Source organism: Eptatretus burgeri, chromosome 8, assembly GCF_056783735.1.
Source record: "Eptatretus burgeri isolate ZD-2024b chromosome 8, Ebu_testis_v1, whole genome shotgun sequence".
Taxonomy (NCBI): domain Eukaryota; kingdom Metazoa; phylum Chordata; class Myxini; order Myxiniformes; family Myxinidae; genus Eptatretus; species Eptatretus burgeri.
In genome coordinates this window covers 65385503-65409809 of record NC_140968.1, presented here as the reverse complement: position 1 = coordinate 65409809, position 24307 = coordinate 65385503, and the positions used below count along the sequence as shown (strand labels likewise).

Below are 24307 nucleotides of genomic sequence, written 5' to 3'. Positions count from 1 at the left end.
GACACCTTTCTACCCTTTAGACCTTTAAAACTTCACACCTTTCAGACCTTTTAATACCCAGTGGACCCCTTTGACCTTGAGAGTATTTTTACGTTTTTGGACCCTGGAGACCCCGTCAGACTATTCCGACCCTTGAGACCTTAAATTACACTCTTTAGACCATTTCGACCCTTTTATACCTTTTCAGACCTTTCATCCTTTCCACTTTTAAACCTAATTGGACCTTGACTACTTTTCAGACCCACCACCACACCAACGTTTTGTGGGGTGGGGGGAAGAGAGAGAGAGAGAGAGAGAGAGAGAGAGAGAGAGAGAGAGAGAGAGAGAGAGAGAGAGAGAGAGAGAGAGAGAGAGAGAGAGAGAGAGAGAGAGAGAGAGAGAGAGAGAGAGAGAGAGAGAGAGAGAGAGAGAGAGAGAGAGAGAGAGAGAGAGAGAGAGAGAGAGAGAGAGAGAGAGAGAGAGAGAGAGAGAGAGAGAGAGAGAGAGAGAGAGAGAGAGAGAGAGAGAGAGAGAGAGAGAGAGAGAGAGAGAGAGAGAGAGAGAGAGAGAGAGAGAGAGAGAGAGAGAGAGAGAGAGAGAGAGAGAGAGAGAGAGAGAGAGAGAGAGAGAGAGAGAGAGAGAGAGAGAGAGAGAGAGAGAGAGAGAGAGAGAGAGAGAGAGAGAGAGAGAGAGAGAGAGAGAGAGAGAGAGAGAGAGAGAGAGAGAGAGAGAGAGAGAGAGAGAGAGAGAGAGAGAGAGAGAGAGAGAGAGAGAGAGAGAGAGAGAGAGAGAGAGAGAGAGAGAGAGAGAGAGAGAGAGAGAGAGAGAGAGAGAGAGAGAGAGAGAGAGAGAGAGAGAGAGAGAGAGAGAGAGAGAGAGAGAGAGAGAGAGAGAGAGAGAGAGAGAGAGAGAGAGAGAGAGAGAGAGAGAGAGAGAGAGAGAGAGAGAGAGAGAGAGAGAGAGAGAGAGAGAGAGAGAGAGAGACAACGTTTGGCGTGGTGTCACGCTGCCCACCTCCCCCTCCTCCTTTTTCGTTCTCCCCTCCCCCTTCCCATTCCTAATCCTCTCTGTCTCCCCTCCCCCTCTGTCCCTCCACCTGTCTCCTCTCCCCCCTCCCCCCTCCCCCCCGCCTCTTGTATTTGCTCGGAGACAATAAATAACACCTCCAAAGAGACAATAAATAACACCTTCACCACGACAACTCTTCTACATCATTATCGTTTCCCAATGGAATCCATTTCTCGATCACGGGACACCCTTTGATGAATCACCGGGATGAAAGTTTATAACTTTTACAACTGGGTCGGGATTCGAACCCAGGCTAGATGAGTGTGCGTTCCTCTCGGCCATCCTGCGAGCATCCAGTTACTAATACCCCATGATCGGTTTATCTTTTGTTTGGAGCCTGAACACGTGAGCAGTGAGTACTTTGTGGGAATTCAGCAGCATTTACACTTCTACACCAAGCTTACAGAAGTTACTTTAAAAATGTGGTGTTTATTCGTGTCCTAATTTGTCTTTATGAGTTCGATCCTTGGTATTTGTGTAAATGTACAGGGATCCTCTCCCAATCCTCGTGTTATTGGTGATATTGTAATATCTTTCACGGTTTTTCTGGTCTCCAAAAATGTTCTTGTGTTTTATGTAATAAACGTGCAAACAAACCTTTTCACCAAACGTAACTACTGAGTCATATAACACGAAATATTGTTCGCGTCCTGTAATGCTGAACATTCAGTGCCGCACTGCACGTGCGGATTTTCACACGCTCCAACTTTCAAAAGTGAATGTCGAAATAACCCAATGCATGACGTCACACCGTGTGGGCGTGGCTTTGCCTTGCTGTGGGCGTGGCTTTGCCTTGCTGTGGGCGTGGCTTTGCCTTGCTGTGGGTGTGGCTTTGCCTTGCTGTGGGCGTGGCTTTGCCTTGCTGTGGGCGTGGCTTTGCCTTGCTGTGGGCGTGGTGTTCGGCCTCGTCTTCACGAGAGCGTCAGTTTGACGGAAGGGACTGTCTGGTGAGTGGACCTTTGGTGTCGGGGAGTACTTCATCACCCATGGTAACCACTTTCCTCTCACCCGAGTTTTCTTTGTTACTTATCGATTCTGCCATCTCGTGTTTCCGGTCTCCCCTCCCACCGCCCCGTGTCCAAACGGGCAAACCCATCCTCTTGATTGAGAGTAATTTCACACTGACTTCAGGGAGGTGAGTGCCGATTGCATTTTACTTCCGCCTTCGTTGTGTGAACCACAGACCGCTCGTACCTTCCTCTCTTGAACAATTATTCGCGGTCTTGAAAGTTGATATAAAATGTCAAATGATTGGATCACGAAAGCGCGCTTTGTAAAACACGTGCTTCATACACATTTACTCAATTGCTCAATTGCTGTGCTTCATTTACTCAATTTACTCAATTGGTACTTCGATAGAAGAAGAGGAAGATCTGGGGGTGCGGGAGGTGAGGAGGAAGGTGAGGAGGGAGGTGAGGTGGGGATAGAGGAGGGAGGTGAGGTGGGGATAGAGGAGGAAGGTGAGGTGGAGATAGAGGAGGGAGGTGAGGCGATGGGGGGATAGAGGAGGGAGGTGAGGCGATGGGGGGATAGAGGAGGGAGGTGAGGCGATGGGGGGATAGAGGAGGGAGGTGAGGCGATGGGGGGATAGAGGAGGGAGGTGAGGCGATGGGGGGATAGAGGAGGGAGGTGAGGCGATGGGGGGATAGAGGAGGGAGGTGAGGCGATGGGGGGATAGAGGAGGGAGGTGAGGTGATGGGGGGATAGAGGAGGGAGGTGAGGCGATGGGGGGATAGAGGAGGGAGGTGAGGCGATGGGGGGATAGAGGAGGGAGGTGAGGCGATGGGGGGATAGAGGAGGGAGGTGAGGCGATGGGGGATAGAGGAGGGAGGTGAGGCGATGGGGGGATAGAGGAGGGAGGTGAGGCGATGGGGGGATAGAGGAGGGAGGTGAGGCGATGGGGGGATAGAGGAGGGAGGTGAGGCGATGGGGGGATAGAGGAGGGAGGTGAGGCGATGGGGGATAGAGGAGGGAGGTGAGGCGATGGGGGGATAGAGGAGGGAGGTGAGGCGATGGGGGGGTAGAGGAGGGAGGTGAGGCGATGGGGGGATAGAGGAGGGAGGTGAAGCGATGGGGGATAGAGGAGGGAGGTGAGGCGAGGGGATAGAGGAGGGAGGTGAGGTGAGGGGGGGAATAGAGGTGGGAGGTGAGCAGTGCTGGATTAACCATTAGACAGACAAGGCATGTGCCTTAGGGCCAGCCAAAAATTCGGGCCAAAAATTATTTTCACATTAAATATTTGTCATTTTTTGTATTAAATATTTTATTCTTGAATCGGTTCATCTTTTGCCTGGGGTCCATTTCCATGAGCCCGAGATCTAATTTAAAATTTTCAGGCCATTCTCTAAAATGGGTCAGCCGAGACTTAATCCGGCACTGGAGGTGAGGCGTGGGGGTAGAGGAGGGAGGTGAGGCAGGGGTGGAAGAGGGAGGGAGGGAGGGAGGTGAAGTGGGGATGGGGATGGAAAAATGTTCTTTGGTGAGGATCTGATATGCAAAACACAGGAGGTCGGAATGCTGTGATCGCTAAATTTGGTGAACAAATTGTTGCAATGTTGACAGTCATAGCTGGAGACTTGGATAAAGTACAGAATGAGGTGGGTGATGATTCTGCGTCAGCAACTGATCGTCTGAAACAAGCTGATGATAATTGTCTGATTCCATTGACCAGCACAGGTGATTCTTACTTAAGGTAATTGTATTTTTTTTCTTTACGATCAATATAAATCGCCTTATGAAAATACAATAAATAATTTGTTAATCATGCACATTCTGTCCAATCTATTAAAACATTGATATATGTATTAATCGAGAAGGGCACACTTCGACGTCATAACATCACCAGATATGCCTCCACCCACATTATTACATTGAAAATATTAAATAATTCTTACTGCCAGACCATGCATCCATTCAGGTCGCATTTTATAACACAATTGTGAAGTTTCATGTTGATTGATGAAGCAGTTCAAGAGAAATAATTTTTTTCAAGATCTTCGTTCAATCCAATGTGGCTGCCTGATCATGTGACCTATTAATTATAATTCATGAACAACCTGGTATTCCCAAGACTTGGGGAAAGTGTGTGAAGTTTCACCTCTCTGTCTCGCCATTCTGGAGAGGGTTTTTAAAGATTTTAGGCTGTCAAACCATGTGATCTATGCCATCTCAGGTGGAGAACTTTTTGTTCCTCATGGATAGACAATCATACCTGTAAAGTTTTGCCTTGATCTGCTCAGCCATTTTGGAGAAGAGTTTTGAAGGTTTTTATGTTAAAAACAATATGGCTGCTGAACCAGGTGACCGAAGACATCAACAAGATTTTTCTCCATTCAATTTAGCCAGAGATGACCCTCAAAAATTTTCACACTGATCTGACAAAGCCTTTGACATATGCAGTTATGACCTCATAACGAAACCACGTATGACATCATCAAAAAAAATCATACTTTCCCATGGGGAGTACTTCACATGTGCGAAGTTTCAATTTTTTCCATTGAGCAGTTTCGAAGATAGAGGTCCAATTTTTTTTCTTTTTTTTCCAACATGGCTGCCACATCGCATTACCTATGACATCATAATCATTAAAATATTCTCCATGAGTAGTCGCATCAATGGTGAAAAATTTGTATCGCGCAGATAAGCGATTGCAGAGAAAACAGAGAAAATTGGCACGGACGTACGTACGTTAGTACGTCTGGATGGATGGACAACCCAAAAACATCATGCCACTGGCGACTTCATCAGCAGAGCCATAAAATACATGAACTTTTCTTTCTATTATAGTGGAGAGTGGAGAGAGTTGGCTGAGGACAGGTGGGGGGTGGAGGACTATCGTGGTCAAGGCAGGGCAGAAGTGTGGTACCATCAGACCTGACCCCTTGTAAAGGGAAGAGGAGGAGGAGGAGGAGGAGGATGAGAGGAAGAAGTGCCGTTGAGGACGATGATTGCATTCCATAAGGGGGAGGAGTTAGATTGCAGATTGTATTAATGAGGAAGAATTTACATGACAAAAAATTGACATCGTCATACTTCATCTTCCTCCATCTATCGTCGAAGATTCTCAATGCTCGTCGCCGAAGTTCCCTATCTTCTTTTGCTTCCTCTTGAGCTAATTCAAGCACTCCTCACACATCCATATGCACTGTTCCATGTAAACTACCAACAATAAGAGCTGTGCAATGCTGGCTTTAAGACCTTGAACACACTCTTAAACATGTTCTCACCGTCATGTAAAACTTCCTTTGTTATTTTCAATATTTGTCACTCGGTTTTGATAGCGCATTAAATCATCACTCTTCAGTGATAGGCGATTAACTTTGAACAATGATCATCACATGATTAGTGATTCAACACGTGTTTAACTGTTCAACTTTTAAACGCCTTTTGTAAATTCCACCACCCCATGCCCGCTGACTTGTAAAGGTTTCTTTGTTATTTAAACACGTTATGATTTTTTTTTATTGTGCATTAGATAATCAATCTTCCTGCATGATAGGCGATTAACTTTGAACGGTGATCATCACATGATTACCTATTCTACACGTTTAACTCTTAAACGCCTTTTGTAAATTCAGCCCTGAATGTACATTTTCCAAAATTTTACTATTTTCTTGATCCCTCCCTTACGAATGCAGTTTTTTTTTTGACCTCCTGTTGGTCTTTTTCAACTTTACTTCAGTTTTTTCTTCTCCCTCCCACCCTCCTTATCTCCCACACCTTGCCTTTTTTTTAAATTATTTTTTCTCCTATCTTTTTCCCAATTTACAACCACCACCATCTCCCCTCCCCTGCAGTGTACTTAATATGAATATGCAGATGTCCTTTTGAACTTTTGATATTCTATCTATCGATATTTTATTTATTTATTTGATATGCTAGTACATCTCATAACAGGTGTTTTGTATAGACAATCAAATATAATTGTTTATCTATCCTTGCAAATTGTGATACATTTCCACAATAATGTGATATACAGTGAGACACTTGATTCCTCTGAGGAGGACTTTAAACTGAATTATATCTTAGCCACTTGTGGATGCAATATATCACATGGTATCATTCAAAAAATTGGGTTGGCATGTTTGGCATTCCCATCTCAGCACATTATTAATTCCTGGAATTCCAGATCATCATCCCATCCCATGTGTTTTGTCCACGTTGTTGACTAATATGGTTTTAGTTAATGTTGTACACCAGTGTTATTTGTATGTGTGCATGCTGCTATCATTAGTCTCAGTTACTATTGAATAAAAAGGTAATTTGGGTAGATTATAATCCCTTAGTGCATGACAGGGTTTCTCGATTGGCTGAGCTTCTGTATTGTAATCCAGTGATGGCAGGTTCAAATTTGAACTCCACTGGGAAGCAAATGGCAATCTTTTTTTATTTTGCATAAATCTGCTTTGGTAACATTATCGTTATCATGTGATAGTATTTGTACCTGCTTTAAAACAGACACCCTAATGATACTGCTGTCATGTGCTCCTCTTTTGGATTCCTGGGTAACCTTCCTGTTTGTGATGCATTGCAGACTGAAATGTTGCAGTAACTTCCAGATTATGCAGGAAGTTTATTGTTGCCTTGTAAAGACGCCAGAAGAACAACGATTAAATCATCGATGAAATTGCCACACAAAGGTTGAAAACGTTTTCGGTGCAAATTAAATTTTTAGTGGAGCCATAAATGTCATTGTGTTTTTGCAAACTGTTGAGAATAATAGGATCACTACACCCTCATATTTTTATTTTGGTTTGTATTTATTTATTTGCTTGCTTCTTATTACCTCTGCCACCGAAGATGGACTCGGGTTATGTTTTCATCCCTGTCTGCCTGTTTGTCTGTCTGTTTGTTTGTCTGTGAGCAGGATATCTCAAAAAGTTGTGGACTGATTCGGACAAAATTTGGTGGACAGGTTGGGTGTGTGATTATGTCAAATTGATTCGATGTTGGTGAGCATCCAGATATGAGACTTTTTTTCAATTCTCCAAGTGATTATTCACCATCGAAAAGTAAAAGAAAGCCTTTTATTGTTGCGCTGGTTGAAAGAGCTAAATTGAGGCAATATTATAATTTTATCATATGTGTGGATTAATTTGAAACAACTTTTACTAAAATTCATTGTCTCCAAAGAGCATTTCTGTGTTTCGGGGACGTGGGGGGGGGAGTGGGGGAGTGACGGACAGACAGCATTAGTGTATTTAATCTAATATATATATATATATATATATATATATATATATATATATATATATATATATATATATATATATATATATATATACATAACTGTCTGTCATGAATAAATGACTGACTGAATCACTGACTGATATTAAAGATCGGTACCTTCCGGGCGATGTAGAGAGCTGAAATTGCTTGCTGATGGACATCGAAGCCAGTACACTGGGAAAAAATTGCAGCATTGTCGGACAACATCCATGAATAAAAATATAAATAAATGAAAAAAATGCAGGTGAGTGACTCGAGACAATGGGGAAGCACGGTAATTTTGTGTGTGATTTAAAGTGCAAACAAATAGTACGGCTTCATACCTTGAACCTCTTAATGTTTTACTCAAGCCATTACTTGGTGCAAATTTGCCACATTGTTGATCCCTTTATTGTGGAAGTTTGGTGAAGTTCAAATTGGAATCGAAATATTTTGCCTGTGGCCTGGGTGTCCAACCTGATAGGCATGCATGAGCTTTGTTTCATCATGGCAAAGATATTTCGATTGAAACGCGTTCCTGGGAATTAATTTCTGCAAAAATACATGGTTGAACTATTTTATTCCTCACTTCTCCCATCGATGGAACCACTTTCCAAAGGCTGTTCTGTCTCAGTCTTCCCTATTGGACTTCATGCAATTTCAGTTTCCCACCTCCGCTTCCCCTCATTTTTTTCCCCCCCTGTTTGTTCATTCCCTTGATGTTTGGCCCACTGTGAGTTCTACTTTGATCTTCCATCACGCTCACTCTTGTAAAGAAAAAAAATAACATAAAGACAGCATTGCTGATTGTTGTTTGTCAATAAGAAAAGGCAAAGCAAATGTATATAAGAAATGTAATACATTGACGCATGTTTTTGCGTGCCTTATTTGAAATATAATGGTCATGGTATTATGCATATTTACAGGCAACCTCGTTTTGCACCTCTAATTCTTTGTCCATAAATCTTCTTGCTGGGCTGTCCTGGCCATGCGTCGGGGCCAGCGGCGCTGGGCAACGCTTGGCAAGGCTGCACTGTTGTTTGGCATCACCTGGGTTGGGTATGTTAACATTTTCTGCACAGTAAAATTACACTTGAAAATGGGGAATTAAAGGAGTGAAAGACATCAGCAACAGCCCTTCATTTCATCTTTTTCACAATTTCACTACTTGTAGCTCTCAAAAATGGATCAAAATAAAATGTCTTGGATTTGTTGATTTCTTTGCTGTACAACGTTTTTTGTTTTTTTTCCTACTTTAAAAACGATGGCATTTGACAGCGTGTTTGAGCCCCATCAGACTTAATAATATGCTGTTTATTCTCTGGTTTCTGACCTCAAGTCAAATGTCAATCAGTGTGACAGTCTGGATGGTGCTGAAATCGAACTTTGTTGGAATAATGATGCTAACTTGAATGAAATCTATCTTTCAACCACCTCTACAATTCCTTCCTAGGTACATAGTTCTGAGTCGCACAGGGACACACAACTACATCCCACCGACGATACCCGTCTCTGTTGATCTCTCACGACCACTCTACAAGAAACAATCACCTGACGAGGTGGCACCTGGCGAGTGGGGCCATGCTGTGAAATTGGGTTTAGCTGACGGCTCATCGGAAAAACATCTTGAGGATGAAAGTATAGAGCAGTATGCTTTGAACATCTACGTTAGTGACCGCATCTCCTTACATCGGCACATCGCTGATCGTCGCATGCATGAGTGAGCTCTACTTCCTCACTTTAATTCAGTGGAAAGTTCATGGTGTTATCTAAAGAAACACATTTTCATTTGGTGATGCTTAATGTAGGAAACTGATAAAAACATTAAACTTTGTTTTTATTTGCAGGTGCAGATCGAAGCATTTTGACTACCGAGGCTTGCCCACTACATCTGTAGTTATTGCTTTCTATAATGAGGCCTGGTCCACACTCCTTCGTACTGTGCACAGTGTTCTTGAGAGCTCACCGGCGATCCTGCTAAAAGAGCTCATTCTGGTGGATGATTACAGTGACCGACGTAAGATGTGATTCTCTATTTAATTTACCCATTTATCTTTGCTGGCTTCTCTTTGTTTTTTGTCCCCCCCTTCCCCCACACCCTCCCTCCCCATCTGCAGTATTTGATTGTTTTCTAACTTCTTCTTTCTCTTCGAAATTTTATTTCTACATTGCGGTTCTACCTATCATTCCCAGCAATGTTTTACTGTGGTGTTTTTCAGCTTTCAGTCATAATTTTCACAACTTGTATTTTTATGTTGTTGATGAATCCTTGATGCAGAAACTTTGTCGTCATTGATGAGTGTTGATGTCGACGTTAGCAAATCTGTTGTAATGCGACATTAACCTTGGGTGGTCTCTGCTAATACCCTGCCTGTGTGATATATCCCTCTTCATCTTCCTTGTCTATGTCTCTGTCTCTGTCTCACTATATATATATATACAGCTCTGGAAAAAATTAAGAGACCACTGCAAAATTATCAGTTTTTCTGGTTTTACTATTTATAGGTATGTATTTGAGTAAAATGAACATTTTTTTTATCTTTTCTTTCATCTCTTTCACTCTTTATTACCCTCGCTGAAAGAGAGAGTCTTGCATTTGGATCCGTTTGTCTGTTTGTCTGTCTGTCTGTTTGTCCGCACAGAACTTTTGTGTTTTTCTCCGCAACTGTTTGTCGGATTGAGACAAAATTTTCACCATTGGTGTGACTACTCATGGAGAATGTTTTAATGATAATTATGATGTCATAGGACATGTGGTTTGGCAGCCATGTTGGTAAAATAGAAGAAGTTTTGCCCTCGAGATCTGAAACCGCACCAAAGAAAACATTGAAACTTGGTACTCTGTGGGGAAAGTGTGATTTTTTTTGACATCATAGGTGCCTTCGTTATGACGTCATAATTACATATGTGGAACGCTACATCCGATCACTATGAAAAATTTTGAGGGTCATTTAAGGATAAAATGGTCCACAAATTATTATTTTGATGATGTCATCGGTCACATGATTCGGCAGCCATATTGTTAAAAAAAAAAAATATATATATATACGATCAAAAATCTTCTCTGAAATGGCTAAACAGATTATGGTGAAACTTTACACATATTACCGCTTATCCATGAGGAACAAAAGGTTCACACATATGATGTCATAGGTCACATGGTTTGGCAGCATATATATTGGATTTAGCCTAAAGCATATAAAAATCTTCTCCAGAACAGCTGGACAGATCGAGGGGAAACTTCACATAAATGTTCCCCAAGACATGCGTGTACAAGTTTGTTCAGGAATAATTGATAGGTCACACGGTTTGGCAGCCATATTAAATTTAAGGAAAATATTTAATAATGTTTTCTCTCTAACTGCTTAATCAATTGAAATGAAACTTCAAAATTGTGATTGAATAGTGATGGGGAATACATGTTTTAAATTTCAACTTGATCGGACACATGGTCTGGCAGCTAGAATTATGTAATTTTATGATTTGTATTTTTATGTTATTGTTGTTTGTTTTGAATAAGGCTCAATAAGGTTTTGAATAAGGTTTGTTTGTTTTGTCGCAGTCAACATGTGGCCCCAAATGGAGTTCTTTCATCCCCTCTTCCTGTCCAGGCTGGAGTTCCTCAAGGTAGCGTTCTGGGCCCTGTTCTTTTTCTGGTTTTCATCAATGATCTCTCCGACTCTCTGGAAAATCCTCTTTATCTCTTTGCTGATGACTCCACCGTCTGCCGTACAATCTGTCATCCTTCAGACCGGCATGCAGCAGTTTCTTCGCTCACTACAGATCTGGGTAAAATCACAAACTGGTCCAACGCGTGGAACATGTCTTTCAATCCGGACAAATCTCACACTCTCACTATGTCTTTCCGAAAGGACCGTTTAGAACCCCCCCATCCACTTTCTCAACAATCCTCTGGAAGAAGTCCTTTCTTTCAAGCTTCTGGGTCTCACTATCTGCCATGACCTTTCCTGGGAAAGCCATATTTCAAACCTCGCCTCCAAAGCCATTCGCTGACTGGGAATCCTCTGTCGTGCAAAGTCCTTCCATGGCCCACCTGAGCTCTTGACCAGCTACAAAGTTTTCATCCACAGCCTGATGGAGTACTGCTCTCCCCTCTGGGCTGGTGCTCCTGCCTCCCACCTTTCTCGGCTTCACGCTGTGGAAACCAAGGCATTTCGGATCATTGGCGTCTCCCGCGATGAGGCTGTCTTTGGGCCTCTCACTCTCTCACCCCAGGCTGGTCGGTGGTCTTTCTGGCTTCTACCGTCTCCTCTCCAGCGTCGCCCCCCCCGCGCTCTCCCTGCGATTTGTCCCCACCACATTTCCGCAGGCCGCTCAAGGCCCACCAACAACCCCCTTCTGGTAAAACTACCAAAATCATGAATCACTGCTCACCTTCACTCTTTCATTCCTCTTTTTTTTCCTGCGTTTGGAATAAACTCCCTCACTCTATTCAATCCCATTCTTCCCTCCAGGCCTTCAAAACAGCTTTTCACCACCACCTCTTATCATCCTCCATCGAAATCCTCGATCTTTTTTTTTACACCCGATAATCCACCCAAGCCCACCTCCTTCAAATTCCCTGCTTTCCTTCCTGAAAGTCCCTGTAATGTCCATCTTGTATTCCCCATGTTCCCCGCCCCATCCCTCTCCCTTCCACAGATCTCCGAATGTCTCTGTTACCCACTGTTTTGTCCTTCCCACTCCCACCCCTCTTGTCTCATGCTCCCCTTGCTGTGCGTTGTGTGTTCGCTCTCAAACAAGCATCGACAAGTTATACAAAAAATAATAAAAAAAGGCTCAATTGGCTGTGCCTGGATGGGTTTGAGAGTAGAGTAGTAGTCGCAGCTGAAATGTGAATCCTATCCAGGTTCCTCCTGATGACTTTATCTTTTCTTTTTGCTTGTTTGGGTTCCTTCTGATTACTCCAATGCAGGACTGTACCTACTTGGTCTTCCATTTAATCTGAATTGAATTTATTTTAATCCCATTCTAAATTGAATTGAATAATAAAAATGTCATGAGTCAGGGTCAGGTGTCCGATCAAAGTGGGGTTGCATCAAAGCAGACGTCTTGGTACCTGGTCATCACTGCCAGTAGTTATGAAGTGGCACTTCTCATTTTGTCTCATCAATTAACACACCAGTACACTGCCACACAAAACTACACAAACACCACACAACACTCCACACAAAACAAGTCTTGGCGAGGGTCTCCAATCTCTGATTTCTCTTTCTCTTGTTTCTCTTTCTTTATCTATCTTAGGAGAAGTGAATCACTGCAGAAAGTTTTCTGTGAGGCTCATTTGGCTGTGACTGGATGGGTTTGAGAGTAGTGGAGTAGTGGAGTAGCAGCTGAAACCCAAATCCTATCCAGATTCCTCCTGATGACTTCATCTTTCCTCTTTACTTCTTCGGGTTACTTCCGATGACTTCAATGCAGTATTTTGTGTTCTGTTTTGAATGGTTTCCATGGCATCAAGCTGAGCAATGAGTAAGACAGGGTTGCCAGCCCAGAGTGGAGAGCAGTACTCTATCAACATGCATATGAAGGCCTTGTAGGTTGATAAAAGGTCAGATTTGCCAAGGAAAGACTTTGCATATGATAGATGACTGGCTTTGTCGACCAACCGAGATATGTAGTTTGCCCATAAAAAGATCCTGCTGATGATGAGGCTCAAAAGTTTGAGTGATTGAACTTCTTCAAGAGGTTTGTTAAGGAAGTAGGTGGTTGCATTCTTCAGGCAGTCTTTTCAGAGTGAGAGTGTGAGATTTGTCAGGATTGAAAGACACACCCCAAGTGTTTGACCAGCTTGTGATTCCATCAAGTTCTGAAGAATGGGAAGAGGTTGCTGCCTGCTTATCTGAAAGGTGAGGGATATTGTGGCAGAGGTTGGAGTCCTCAGCAAATAAATAAGGGGATTTTTCAGTCAGAAAGGTCGTTGATGAAGATTAGGAATCGGACTGGGCCCAAGACACTGCCTTGGGCCACTCCAGCCTTTACAGGGAGAGGAGATGAGAGGATCCCGTTGAGAGCCATGCATTGGCTACAAGAGTGGAGGATGTTGTAAGCCAATTGTGGAGGTGGCCTTTGACACCAAAAGCAGAAAGTTTGGAGAGCAAGTCAGGGTACCAGACTGCATCGAATCCTTTAGTGCCAAGAGGTTGCGCTGATCTCATGTCTGAGATTGAGGGTCTCCATCCATTGTGTTGAGAGAAGAAGCAGCATGTCCAGGGTAGAGAATTGACGATGTATCAAACCAAACTGATAGTCTGAGATCAAGCCGTTGGAGAAAAGGAAGTATTTGATATTAAATATGATGATTGACCTGACTGATGATTGGAAATCAGCTATTAAGCTTCATAAGGGGATCAGTTTTTGTACCATGTTTGTATAATGCAGTGATGTTGCTGACTTCCGAGCACATGGAAGATGACCTAGGGCAAACAAAACTTCTCGCCCTCTTCCTCTCCTCTTTTTGTTTGTTAGTTTGTTTGTTGGTTTGTTCCTTTTCTGCTTCATCCCTACTTTTCCCAACCACCTCTTGCTGTGTTTCGACTTGTCTAGATTGTTTACCCCGTGTGGCCTTTTCCCCCTCCCTTGATCTCACTCTCACCACTACCCTGCTGTTGGTGTTTCCCCCCTTTCAATTTTGTTCCATTATATTCTGCTCTACCTCTTCCATGAGCCTTAACCATCTATCCATAAAAAAACATAGCAGAAAGAGGATGTGTATGAGCAGCAGAGAAGGTTTTTAGAACACATGAGCTGATGCCGTCCAGTTCAGTTGCAGAATCGGTTGATGTTTCTGAGAAACCTCTCCACCTTCTCAGGTGAAAAAGACAGTCCAGGAGCAGTTAGGTGCAACTAGGTGAGGTAGGTAGAAGGAGCAAGGGATTGGGGACACAATATTTGGAAGCAAATACTGAATTTAGGCATTTGGCCTTCTCACAAGCAACATCTGCTGTGGTGCTAATTGAAGGGAAAGATAGGATGGAGGTGGGGGAGGGGCATACTCCAGAGATAGACTTGACAAGGTGTAACCAGGTTTGAAAGTGGTCTTGAGGTTGGCCAGGTGTTTGTTTTCCAGGAAGAGAAGGCAACTTGTTTCAAGAGAACTGCGTCAGCACAGTATTTGTTGTACCACGGACAGGAAGAAGGCTTTTATAACTGAAGACAAGATGGGATGAGAGAGAGAGAGAGAGAGAGAGAGAGAGAGAGAGAGAGAGAGAGAGAGAGAGAGAGAGAGAGAGAGAGAGAGAGAGAGAGAGAGAGAGAGAGAGAGAGAGAGAGAGGGGGAGAGAGAGAGAGGGAGAGAGAGGGAGAGAGAGAGAGAGACCGAGAGAGAGAGAGAGAGAGAGAGAGAGAGAGAGAGCGAGAGAGAGAGAGAGAGAGCGAGAGAGAGAGAGAGAGAGAGACCGAGAGAGAGAGAGAGAGAGAGGGAGAGAGAGAGAGAGAGAGAGAGAGAGACCGAGAGAGAGAGAGAGAGACCGAGAGAGAGAGAGAGAGAGAGACCGAGAGAGAGAGAGAGAGAGACCGAGACCGAGAGAGAGAGAGAGAGACCGAGACCGAGAGAGAGAGAGAGACCGAGAGAGAGAGAGAGAGACCGAGAGAGACCGTGAGAGAGCGTGAGAGATTGAGATTGATTCTGTTGAAGAATGGAAGAGTTGTTTTCCGTGACAGCAGATGTGAGAGACCAGTCCTGAAGTGAGATGACAGCTTGCAGTTCCTGCCAGTCTGCCTGATTGGACTACCAGACTCACTGGTTCTAAGTTGGTTCTCCAACATTAGCCAGAGATATGTTGACTCGCAAGTTTGTGATCAGATGAACCAATTGGAGCAGAGAACGAACAAGTGACATTAGTAGGAACGTTGGTCATTACCCCAAGTCCAGAAGGTAGGATTTCACATAAGCATAAAAGTTTGCAGATTGAGTCAGTTCCCTGGAGTCAGACATCCTTTGCGGAAGTACCATTGTTGGTGAGAGAAGTAACAACACCCAGCCAATTGGCATAGCTCCAGTTACATTCATCACATATGAGTAAGAGAGTTGGGATGAGCAGTTAAAAGTTGGTCTATGTTCATCGGTGGAGGTAGTGGGGTGAGGGAGATAATGTGAGGGGTTCTAATTTTGCCATCATTTTCTTGGCAATCAGAGGCTTTGATTCACTTTTAAGCAGCAAAATAGTTGTGATGACATTTCATATTCAAAGTTGATAGAAAAAGGAATGCTCTGAACTGCTTCCTTTTGGAGTACATGCATATGGCAGTGAAAAGGTATTCTGCGCACATTTATAATGAGAGGTCAGATAATCAAGAATAGTCCTACAAAATCATTGCAAAAAGTTTACGTTGACTTGTGAGATGGCCATTGTGTTTTTGTTTTCTGTTCCCTTTAACTACATTGTGTTTAAAATTAAATTGCTATGTCAAGTCCAACTTTCTCAACAATACTCTGGAAGAAGTACTTTCATTCATTCTTTTGGGTCTCACCATCTGCCATTAGCTTTCCCAGGAAAGCCACCTTTCCAACCTAGCCTCCAAAGCCAGTCGCCGACTGGAAATCCTCCGTCGTGCAAAGTCCTTCCTCGGCCCACCTGAGCTCCTGACCACATACAAAGCTTTTGTCCACAGCCTGAAGGAGTACTGTTCTTCCCACTAGGCTGGTGCTCCTGCCTCTCACTTTTCTTGGCTTCACGCTGTGGAAACCAAGGCATTTAAGATTAATCGTATCTCCCGCGATGAGCTTGAGTCTTTGGGCCTCTCACTTTCTCACTGCAGGCAGGTCGATGGTCTTTCTGTCTTCTACCCTCTCCTCTCCAATCTCGCCTCCCCTGCTCTGTCTGAGATATGTCCCCGCCCCCCCCCCCCAAGATTTCAGCAGGGCGCTCAAGGTCTGCCAGCAACCTGCTTCTGGTAAAACTCCCAACATCACGATCACTGCTCACTTTCACTCTTTCATTACTCTTTCCCCCCCCTGCTTTTGGAACAATCTCCCACACTCTCTTCTTTCCCACTCTTCCCTTCAGATCTTCTAAACAGCTGTTCACCACCACCTCTTATCTTCCCCCATCCAAAACCTCAATCTTTTCGACCCCTGTTAATCCAGCCCAAACCCACCTCCTTCAAATTCCCTGCTTTCCTCCTGAAAGTCCCTGTAATGTCCATCTTGTATTCCCCATGTTCCCCACCCCATCCCTCTCCCTTCCGCAGATCTAATGTCTCTGTTCCCCACTGTTTTGTCTTTACCTCTCCAGCCCCTCTTGTCTCATGCCCCCCTTGCTGTGCATTGTGTGTTTGCTCTCATACGAGCCTCGACAATGTATACAAAAAAATGCCATTGATTCTTCCGGTGAGCCATTCGGCTGAAAGAATGGGAATAGAAGTGGGGCTTTATCTTTTTGGAAAAAGCCAAGATCCCCAATCCCTGTTTTCCTGTACCAACTTACCTTACCCCCACCCCTTCATAGAATACACACTCAAATATTTAAGTTTACCTCCCACCAAGTTGGTGAAATTTCTAGTCCAACCTTGACTTGTCTACTGCTGCTGGACTCAATGGCTTGAATTCTAAAGGTTTGTTTATCTGCTCTGTATTCTACTCTTTATCTTGAGCGTTCCCAACCTGCATCACATAGAATTGACCCCCTCGACTACAGACCAGTCATCCTTCTCTCAGGCACAAGCAAAACAATGAAATTGTTCATTGTAGCAGACCTCAAAACTCGTTTCATCTCATATCTTGCCTTCACATCTACCCCTGTCATTTCAACTTAGATATGCTGCTACTTTCTATTTCAACAATGGATTGATGCCTTGAATCACAAACAGGAAGTTGGAGCCATCTTAGTGGACATCTCCCAAGCATCTGTTGCTCTTTGGCACCCTGCCCTGCTTCCTGTTAGCTAATGGTATCTAGGGTTCCTGACTGGATTGGGTATTACATTTTCTCAATGCTCACAGGTAATTGATTACTTTGGATGGCATTTTCTTTCATATTTAACTTCAGAGCTTTGTATCTGTTGAGGTTTTGTTGAGGGACAAATCCTTTTCTTGGTCTACATCAATGACCTCCGTAACTGGAAATGCATTATGACTTTCCAGGTAGCTGTACTTGTATATGGGACATTTACTTGCTTTTCTATCAGATTGACAGAGAGGGTTGCAATCTGAAGAACATGCAGACAATCTGAAGAAAATGAGCAATTGGTTATTTGCTTGTAATGCTGTATTTTGTCTTTTAATGCCAGGATGTCCCACACACTCACTTGGTCACTCCTTAAGGACCTGCTGGCAAGTCCTTCAATCTGTTTCTATTGCATTGTCCCTGGTGTTCCTGGGTGACACAATCGACAATAATAAATCGACTTCATCAGATCATATCTGTACAAGGGCCCTAACTGCTGCTGGAAAGGCAATGGCAAACCACCCAGTATAACCATTGCCAAGAAACTGCCTTGGCAGCACTGACACTGTAACACAGAGTATGGTACATCAGAATCAGAATGGGGTAGAAGTAGGGCTTGGGTTGGTAGACATAAGTGGCTTGTTCCCACATCTATATTTCTGATTTGAATGGTTAATGTCTATGTGGCTACATCATGAAAAAACACAGAATCAGCAATCCTTTTCTGTTGTGTTTTGTTCCTAGACTTCTGTTTGTTAATGAAGCTATTTCCTGATTGTTTTTTCTCATTGCAGGAAATTTTGAGAGACTGTCTTGATGTACAATTTCTTCACCCTAACTTCCTCTTTCAGAAATATTGCATAAGCTATCACTTGCATGATTATGTTGCACTTCCTTTTATGTCTTTAGCATATTTAAAGAGCCAACTGGAGGATTACTTGAGCAAGCTTGACCGAGTGCGCCTGATTCGAGCAAAGCGCCGAGAGGGTCTTGTGCGTGCACGGCTCCTGGGTGCAATCCATGCTACGGGTCGTGTACTCACGTTTCTCGACTGCCACTGTGAATGTGCACCTGGTTGGCTCGAACCACTTCTGGAACGGTGTGTTTGTCATTCGCTCACTTGCTCATCTGATTCACTACCTATTTGTTTTCTGAACTATGGGTGAGGTTCAACAGAAGTGCGTGTGTGTGCATGCTTCTTTAGTTATATTCCTTCCACAATGTGGTGGAAGGGCTGACAGGATATCTCAGAGGAAGTACGATTGCCTTTGAGCTGCCTAGACTTGGTTCTATTCCTGACCCAATAATAAAGTTGTCATTCTGGTGCTATCGGGGGCAGGGCAGGGAAGGGCGGAGGAGTTCCTTGTGAGCCAACGGCCATCCATATCTGATGCCCAACTGTGTCTGCGGATGTCCTCCTGCATTTGGGTTACCTTTTTCTCGGAGGTTGGTGGCAGGATTTGCACTCCAGCAATCGTAAAACGTTTCATTCCACAAAACACATTAAAAAATGCCAAGAAAACTGAAAACTCACTCTGTGGGAGTACTTCCTGTGCAGCTGCCACTCGCAGGGCAGCTCACCGGATGATGGGATTGGGGCAAAACCTTCGGGACCTCCATTCGTTAATGATAGAAGGAAAAGGAAGGGGTAACCTTCCTGGGTCTCATTGTGATGGTGTGTCGGGGTGGTGCTGAGGTGTCGTCCACAAGACAGCGGTCTCCTCGGGTTAACCTGAGGCCATCCCTTGAGGTGGGTGCCTGGAATATCCCATCCCTAAGAGAGGATGATCCCCTGTGTCCGCTGTCATCTGTGCTCCAGCTTTTGAAAATCGGGAATGGGGCATTCCATGTCAAGTGTACACACCCTCCCGACACTAATACCTCATTTTCTCCCCATATATTGGTCATTTATTCACTTGGGTGAAAAAACTCAAAATACCAACTTTTAGACCTGTGGGCCCATTTTAGGGGCCCCCCAAATTTGGGCGTCCCCGGCTGCCCCACAATCTTCCAGAGGCCATATCACAGGTTGTAGTGGTCTGATTTGACTGATCTTAGTATCAAAATGCTCGTAAAAGCGAGATCTTTCGAATCGTGGTAAGTAAAATCACTCCGAAACAGTAATTCAAAAAGGTATAGTTTGGGTGCCCTTTGACCTTGGGCCCCCGCTCCCCAGCCAAACTGACGATCCCGATTTTTTTCGTGTGAGAATACCCCTTCATATATTCCAACACCTCAGCATAAATGAAAATGGGATCTCATTGGGTTCAAGTGTGATGATGGTTTTATTGTTCGGGGACTTGGGTGCTGGACACACAATACGCCACAATACATAGCACAATATTTGAACACAGATTTCCAATACACTATATCAGTATATTGTACATAAATTTTCCACATGCACATGCAGGAACTGGAAGTGATACAAGTATGAGTAAGAGTTTTTCCTAGCATATTATAGTCAAGGTTTTTTGCCAACCAATGTTTTATTTGACAGTTGTGTTTCTTTTTTACTGATTGTGTAGGTTCTACCTGCAGCAGTTTTTGGTTCGACGGAAAGAAGTATTTCAGAAATGTCTAAAATGCAGTGATCTTCAATGTCAGGAAAAAAGAAACTATTTGCGGACCCGTTTGGATGAAGAAAATTCACTTACACTTCATGAGTGTCCTGAAAGGCTTCCATGATGCAGGCAAGCCACCATTTTCCATCATAGCGCATTGTGACATAACCTGAGTTTCCCGTTAGAAGTTGGTGAAGATTTTGAAATAGCTGACTCGATAGGATGTTCCTCGCTAAGGCTGAATTCGCGTACTTGAGCAGTTTCAGAAATAGGGATGAAAGCATGAAGTTTTTGAGTTCCAGCTACGGTTTTGGCCGTTTTTAACCATTCTTCCAGATTTCGTTCTTCCTCGTCATACGCCTCTTGGATCCCGTAACTGAACTTCTTTTCATTCAAACCATTTTCAGCAAAGGCGAAAATATCTTTTAGAGAAATAATTTGACTGTCGTAAGGTCTACGCAGGCTCTCACGTGTTGCTTCTCGTTTGACTGTACCTCCGACGCCATCTGAAGGGCCTTTGCCATGACTTCTGGCAAAAAATTCCATTCTGCATCAATACCATACTCTGATTTGTGACGACATAAGTTTATGAAGGCTTTGCAATTCTTATATTGGCCAGCACAACCGTCTCAGAAATAGTGAAGTTTCTTTACATTTCCAAAGGTAGATTTCAAATGTTCAATGAGCATTCTTTGGAAGAGGTGGACTGAGACAACGTCATGAGTATTGCATTCTCATATAATCGTGAACGAATCGTGGTTTAATTTGCCATCATCCGATTTGAAATATAATAGTAAACCCAGGGGTGAATTGTCGCTTGAGAGCAGTTCCAATGGAATCTTTGGGCCGCATCCTGTACGACAAACGAATAGTTCTCTGAGAAGTCTCCAATAATGACAAATTCTCCTTCACCAATTTTGTCTTTCTTAATTTTCAGAAACTGAGATTGGGCCTTGGCAATGAAGTCGTGTCTCACTAATTTCACCGCGCGTTCACAGAATTGATTAATGAATTCTTCCAAAGGCAGGACCATGGAGCTCAGTTCAGATCTGTCGGTGGATGTCCACCGTTTAAACTGAATTTCATCAATATCCTCGAGTTCATAAGCACTCAGTAGCTCGGTCTTGAAGTCTTCAATTGATGGGCAACTTTCACAAGTTCTGAAATACCATGCCGGTTGTGCTGGGTTACAAACTATGCGTGCTATCACATGATGATAGCTAATAAGTTCGGCTATCTGTGGCATTTTGGAACCAAACATCATGAGTTTCACATTTTGATGTATTGTACATACACATACACTGTGTGTACCGCCCGAACCGGCCAGGACACACTCCGAGGGACGGAGCATGGCGAACTTCGCGAATCCAACTTTCAAGCCAGTGTTCTTCTCTTTGAATTTCTGCAACAGTTCCTTGAGATTGTTTAGTACCAGGCGCTTTTGAATTTTGTCTTTTCCATGTTCATTCCTGACCACCACACAGTCCTTTTTACCCGGCATTATTCGGCTGACTTCATCACTTCGGTAAAATTCGGTAACAGCTTACTTACTTACTGCAAAATATGCAAAAACTGAGATTAGCCCATTTATAACTTAATTCGATAATAGTTATACAAAAATGTACACTTAAAAATCAATACCCACAATAGGCAGAATAATTTTTTGCAAATGATGCTTTATATATATATATATATATATATATATATATATATATATATATATATATATATATATATATATATATATATATATATATATATATATATATATATATATATATATATATATATATATATGAAGACCACAAGGGGAAAACCAGAGATGTCACTTTTTATAAATTTCAGGGTCATTGCACCTGCCAATAGTAGGCAACATAAGGTTTCCTCTCACAATATTAGTAAATTACTTTAACAAATAACCAGGGGTGTCACATAATTTATATGGTATAAAGTTTAGCCGTGCAATGAAAAAACAAGTGTTGTCAAAGCTGAACAAGTAGAAACCCAGAGTTGTCAGTACTTTACTCCTGGTTATCTCCCTTTCATTCATGTTAACTGTTCCACCATAATATTCAGAGTTGAGAAACTAAAAAATGAAAGGTTGTAAAACTTTCACAGCATAAACTCTGAGCACTACAATAGCCTATTTGGTTATATCATAGATCTATTATTTTTGATCACAGGTTTTGTGTTCTGCAAAGTATTAAAATTAAAGTTTTCACTCAGATAAGATTGGCTTTCTGCGTCATTCATGTTAATTGTTCCATCATAATATTCAGAGTTGAGAAACTAAGTTATAAAAGGTTGTAAATCTATCACAGCATAAACTCTGAGCACTACAATGGCCTATTTGGTTATATCATGGGCTCCGTAGTTGGTGCATATCGTGGTTCAAGTCTGGTCAAACCTTTATTTTGACTTTTATGGGACCCACGCCGTGGCTTAATGGTTAGCGCGTCTGAGTACCCGTCCTCATTCGATGTACCCACCGCCCAATCAACCTGCTTAGGTATATGAGGAAGTCACGTGAGGTGACTTCGGCTATCGCGGGGGTGGTTTATCCTTGGTTTTCTCCCGGTTTTCCATCATATTAAGTAGTACGGAGTAAGAAATGGAGAATCCGTCGTCATATAAGCGAAATACCCTTGAGTATGGCATTGAACACCAATCAAACAAAAAAACAATGACCGTTTAATGTTGAAAAAAAATAATCTGTGATCACCAAAGTCATGTAATGTATGCTAATAACCAACAAGCATGAATTTGCTACACACCCTGGGTTAAAATTGCATGGCAATTATTAAACAAGGGAATAACCAGTGATGTCAGTTTGCAACATTGATTCGTTCTTTGCTCTTAAATTAAACAACACAAAAGCTTGGCAAATGCTACATGCTTAATTTGATCAGCCAATGATCACTCTTCCTTTTACTGGAAAAGAAATCTATATGACAGTTATTAAACAGTCCACCAAAGTCTTGAAAATTTGTTTTTCAGTTTCTTCAAAATTTACTTATCCTGACATCTCTGGTTTTCCCCCTGTGGTCTTCATATATATATATATATATATATATATATATATATATATATATATATATATATATATATATATATATATATATATATATATATATATATATATATATATATATACATATATATAATAATCCAGAGATGATGATTGTCAATTTCAGACATAAAGTCGCCTGCCAGCAGGTGACGTCATTGGAACGATGACGGCAAACGTCGCCCAATGTCAAATCAAGAGTTAGTTATATGTGGACCCCGAACAATAAAACCATCATCACACTTGAACCCATTGAGATCCCATTTTCATTTATGCTGAGGTGTTGGAGTATCTGAAGGGGTATTATCACACAAAAAAAGTTGGGATCATCGGTTTGGTTGGGGTGCGGGGGCCCAAGGTCAAAGGGCGCCCCAAACTATAACTTTTTGAATTACTGTTTCGGAGTGATTTTACTTTATGCGATTCGAAAGATATCGCTTTTACGAGCATTTTGATACCAAGATCATGCAAATCGGACCACTACAACCTGTGATATGGCGACTGGAAGATTGTGGATCAACCAGGGGCGCCCACATTTGGGGGGGGGGCTAAAATGGGTCCTGATGCACCCCCAGGTCTGAAAATTAACACATAATGTTTTACCGTGAATACAAACACTTGCACAAAAAAGAGTAAAATCTGAGACGATGTTTCAAAATTTCGCTGAAAAATGTGTACACTTGACATGGAATGCCCCTAATGTAGCATTCTCTGAGATTCGGAGACCGGATGGTGGTGAGATTATGGTGGGTGGTTTTACCTATTACTGGTCTGGTCACTGATAGTTACCGTACCCAAGGAGTTGCTGTAGCTGTGTCCAATAAGCTGACTCCCATAATAATTGAGGTAACACCGGTCAACGAGTGTATTATGAGACCAAGGATTCATCACTCCTTGTGTGTCATTTCTCTGGTCTCTTTAAATGTTCTGACTAAGGCAAGTTATCTCACTGTAATGGACGCATTCGATGCTGCGCTCCAGGCTGGTTGATCAGTTCCCAAGGCGAGATGCTCTTCTAGTCTTGAGGGATTTCACTGCATCGACTGGCACTGATAGGGATGTTTCTGAGACATGTTGGTGCCCATGGGTCTGAAACTATGAACCAGAACAGCACTAAGTTCCTTGACTTTGCAAAAAGTCGTGGACTTAGGGTGGCTGGTTCATGGTTTCAGCACCCATAGGCTCATCGCTGGACTTTGTATTCCAACGCTGTTGGTGTGGCAAAGGAGATTGGCAATGTGCTTGTTGTTGGGTGCTGGGGGATGATTCAGAACTGCAGGGTCTACTGGAGTGCTCAGTTCCTTAATACCAACAACAGGCTTGTTGCAGCTTAAATCCAGGAGAATGGTAGCATCCAAGCCAAGGATGGATGTTGGCAAACTCAAGGATGCGAGGGTAGCTGAGGAGTTTGCAAACAGGCTGAGTTGGGATTTGTGGGGTCAAGGTGTTTTAGGGAATCCCGTAGAGTTCTGGAATGCCTTCAAGACTACCATTCTTGATATTGCCGTTGAATGTCTT

The 24307-nt window shown here is 42.9% G+C and overlaps 1 protein-coding gene across 3 annotated transcripts in view; it reads left to right on the top strand.

Annotated features, from left to right (window-relative positions):
- Positions 1–1920: 1920 nt before the first annotated feature.
- Positions 1921–24307, top strand: part of LOC147021915 (polypeptide N-acetylgalactosaminyltransferase 4-like) — a 75854-nt gene continuing 53467 nt past the window's right edge. Inside the window, exons 1-6 of one of the 3 annotated variants that reach the window (XM_085892333.1) lie at positions 1921–1994; positions 6581–6686; positions 8181–8313; positions 8708–8974; positions 9102–9271; positions 18071–18260. In XM_085892333.1, coding sequence (XP_085748459.1) covers positions 8243–8313; positions 8708–8974; positions 9102–9271; positions 18071–18260 — 698 coding nt within the window. In that variant the 5' untranslated portion in view covers positions 1921–1994; positions 6581–6686; positions 8181–8242. Of the gene's footprint in view, positions 2183–6580; positions 6687–8180; positions 8314–8707; positions 8975–9101; positions 9272–18070; positions 18261–24307 lie in introns of all 3 variants that reach the window. The other 2 variants (XM_085892330.1, XM_085892331.1) reach the window with 2 other exon arrangements.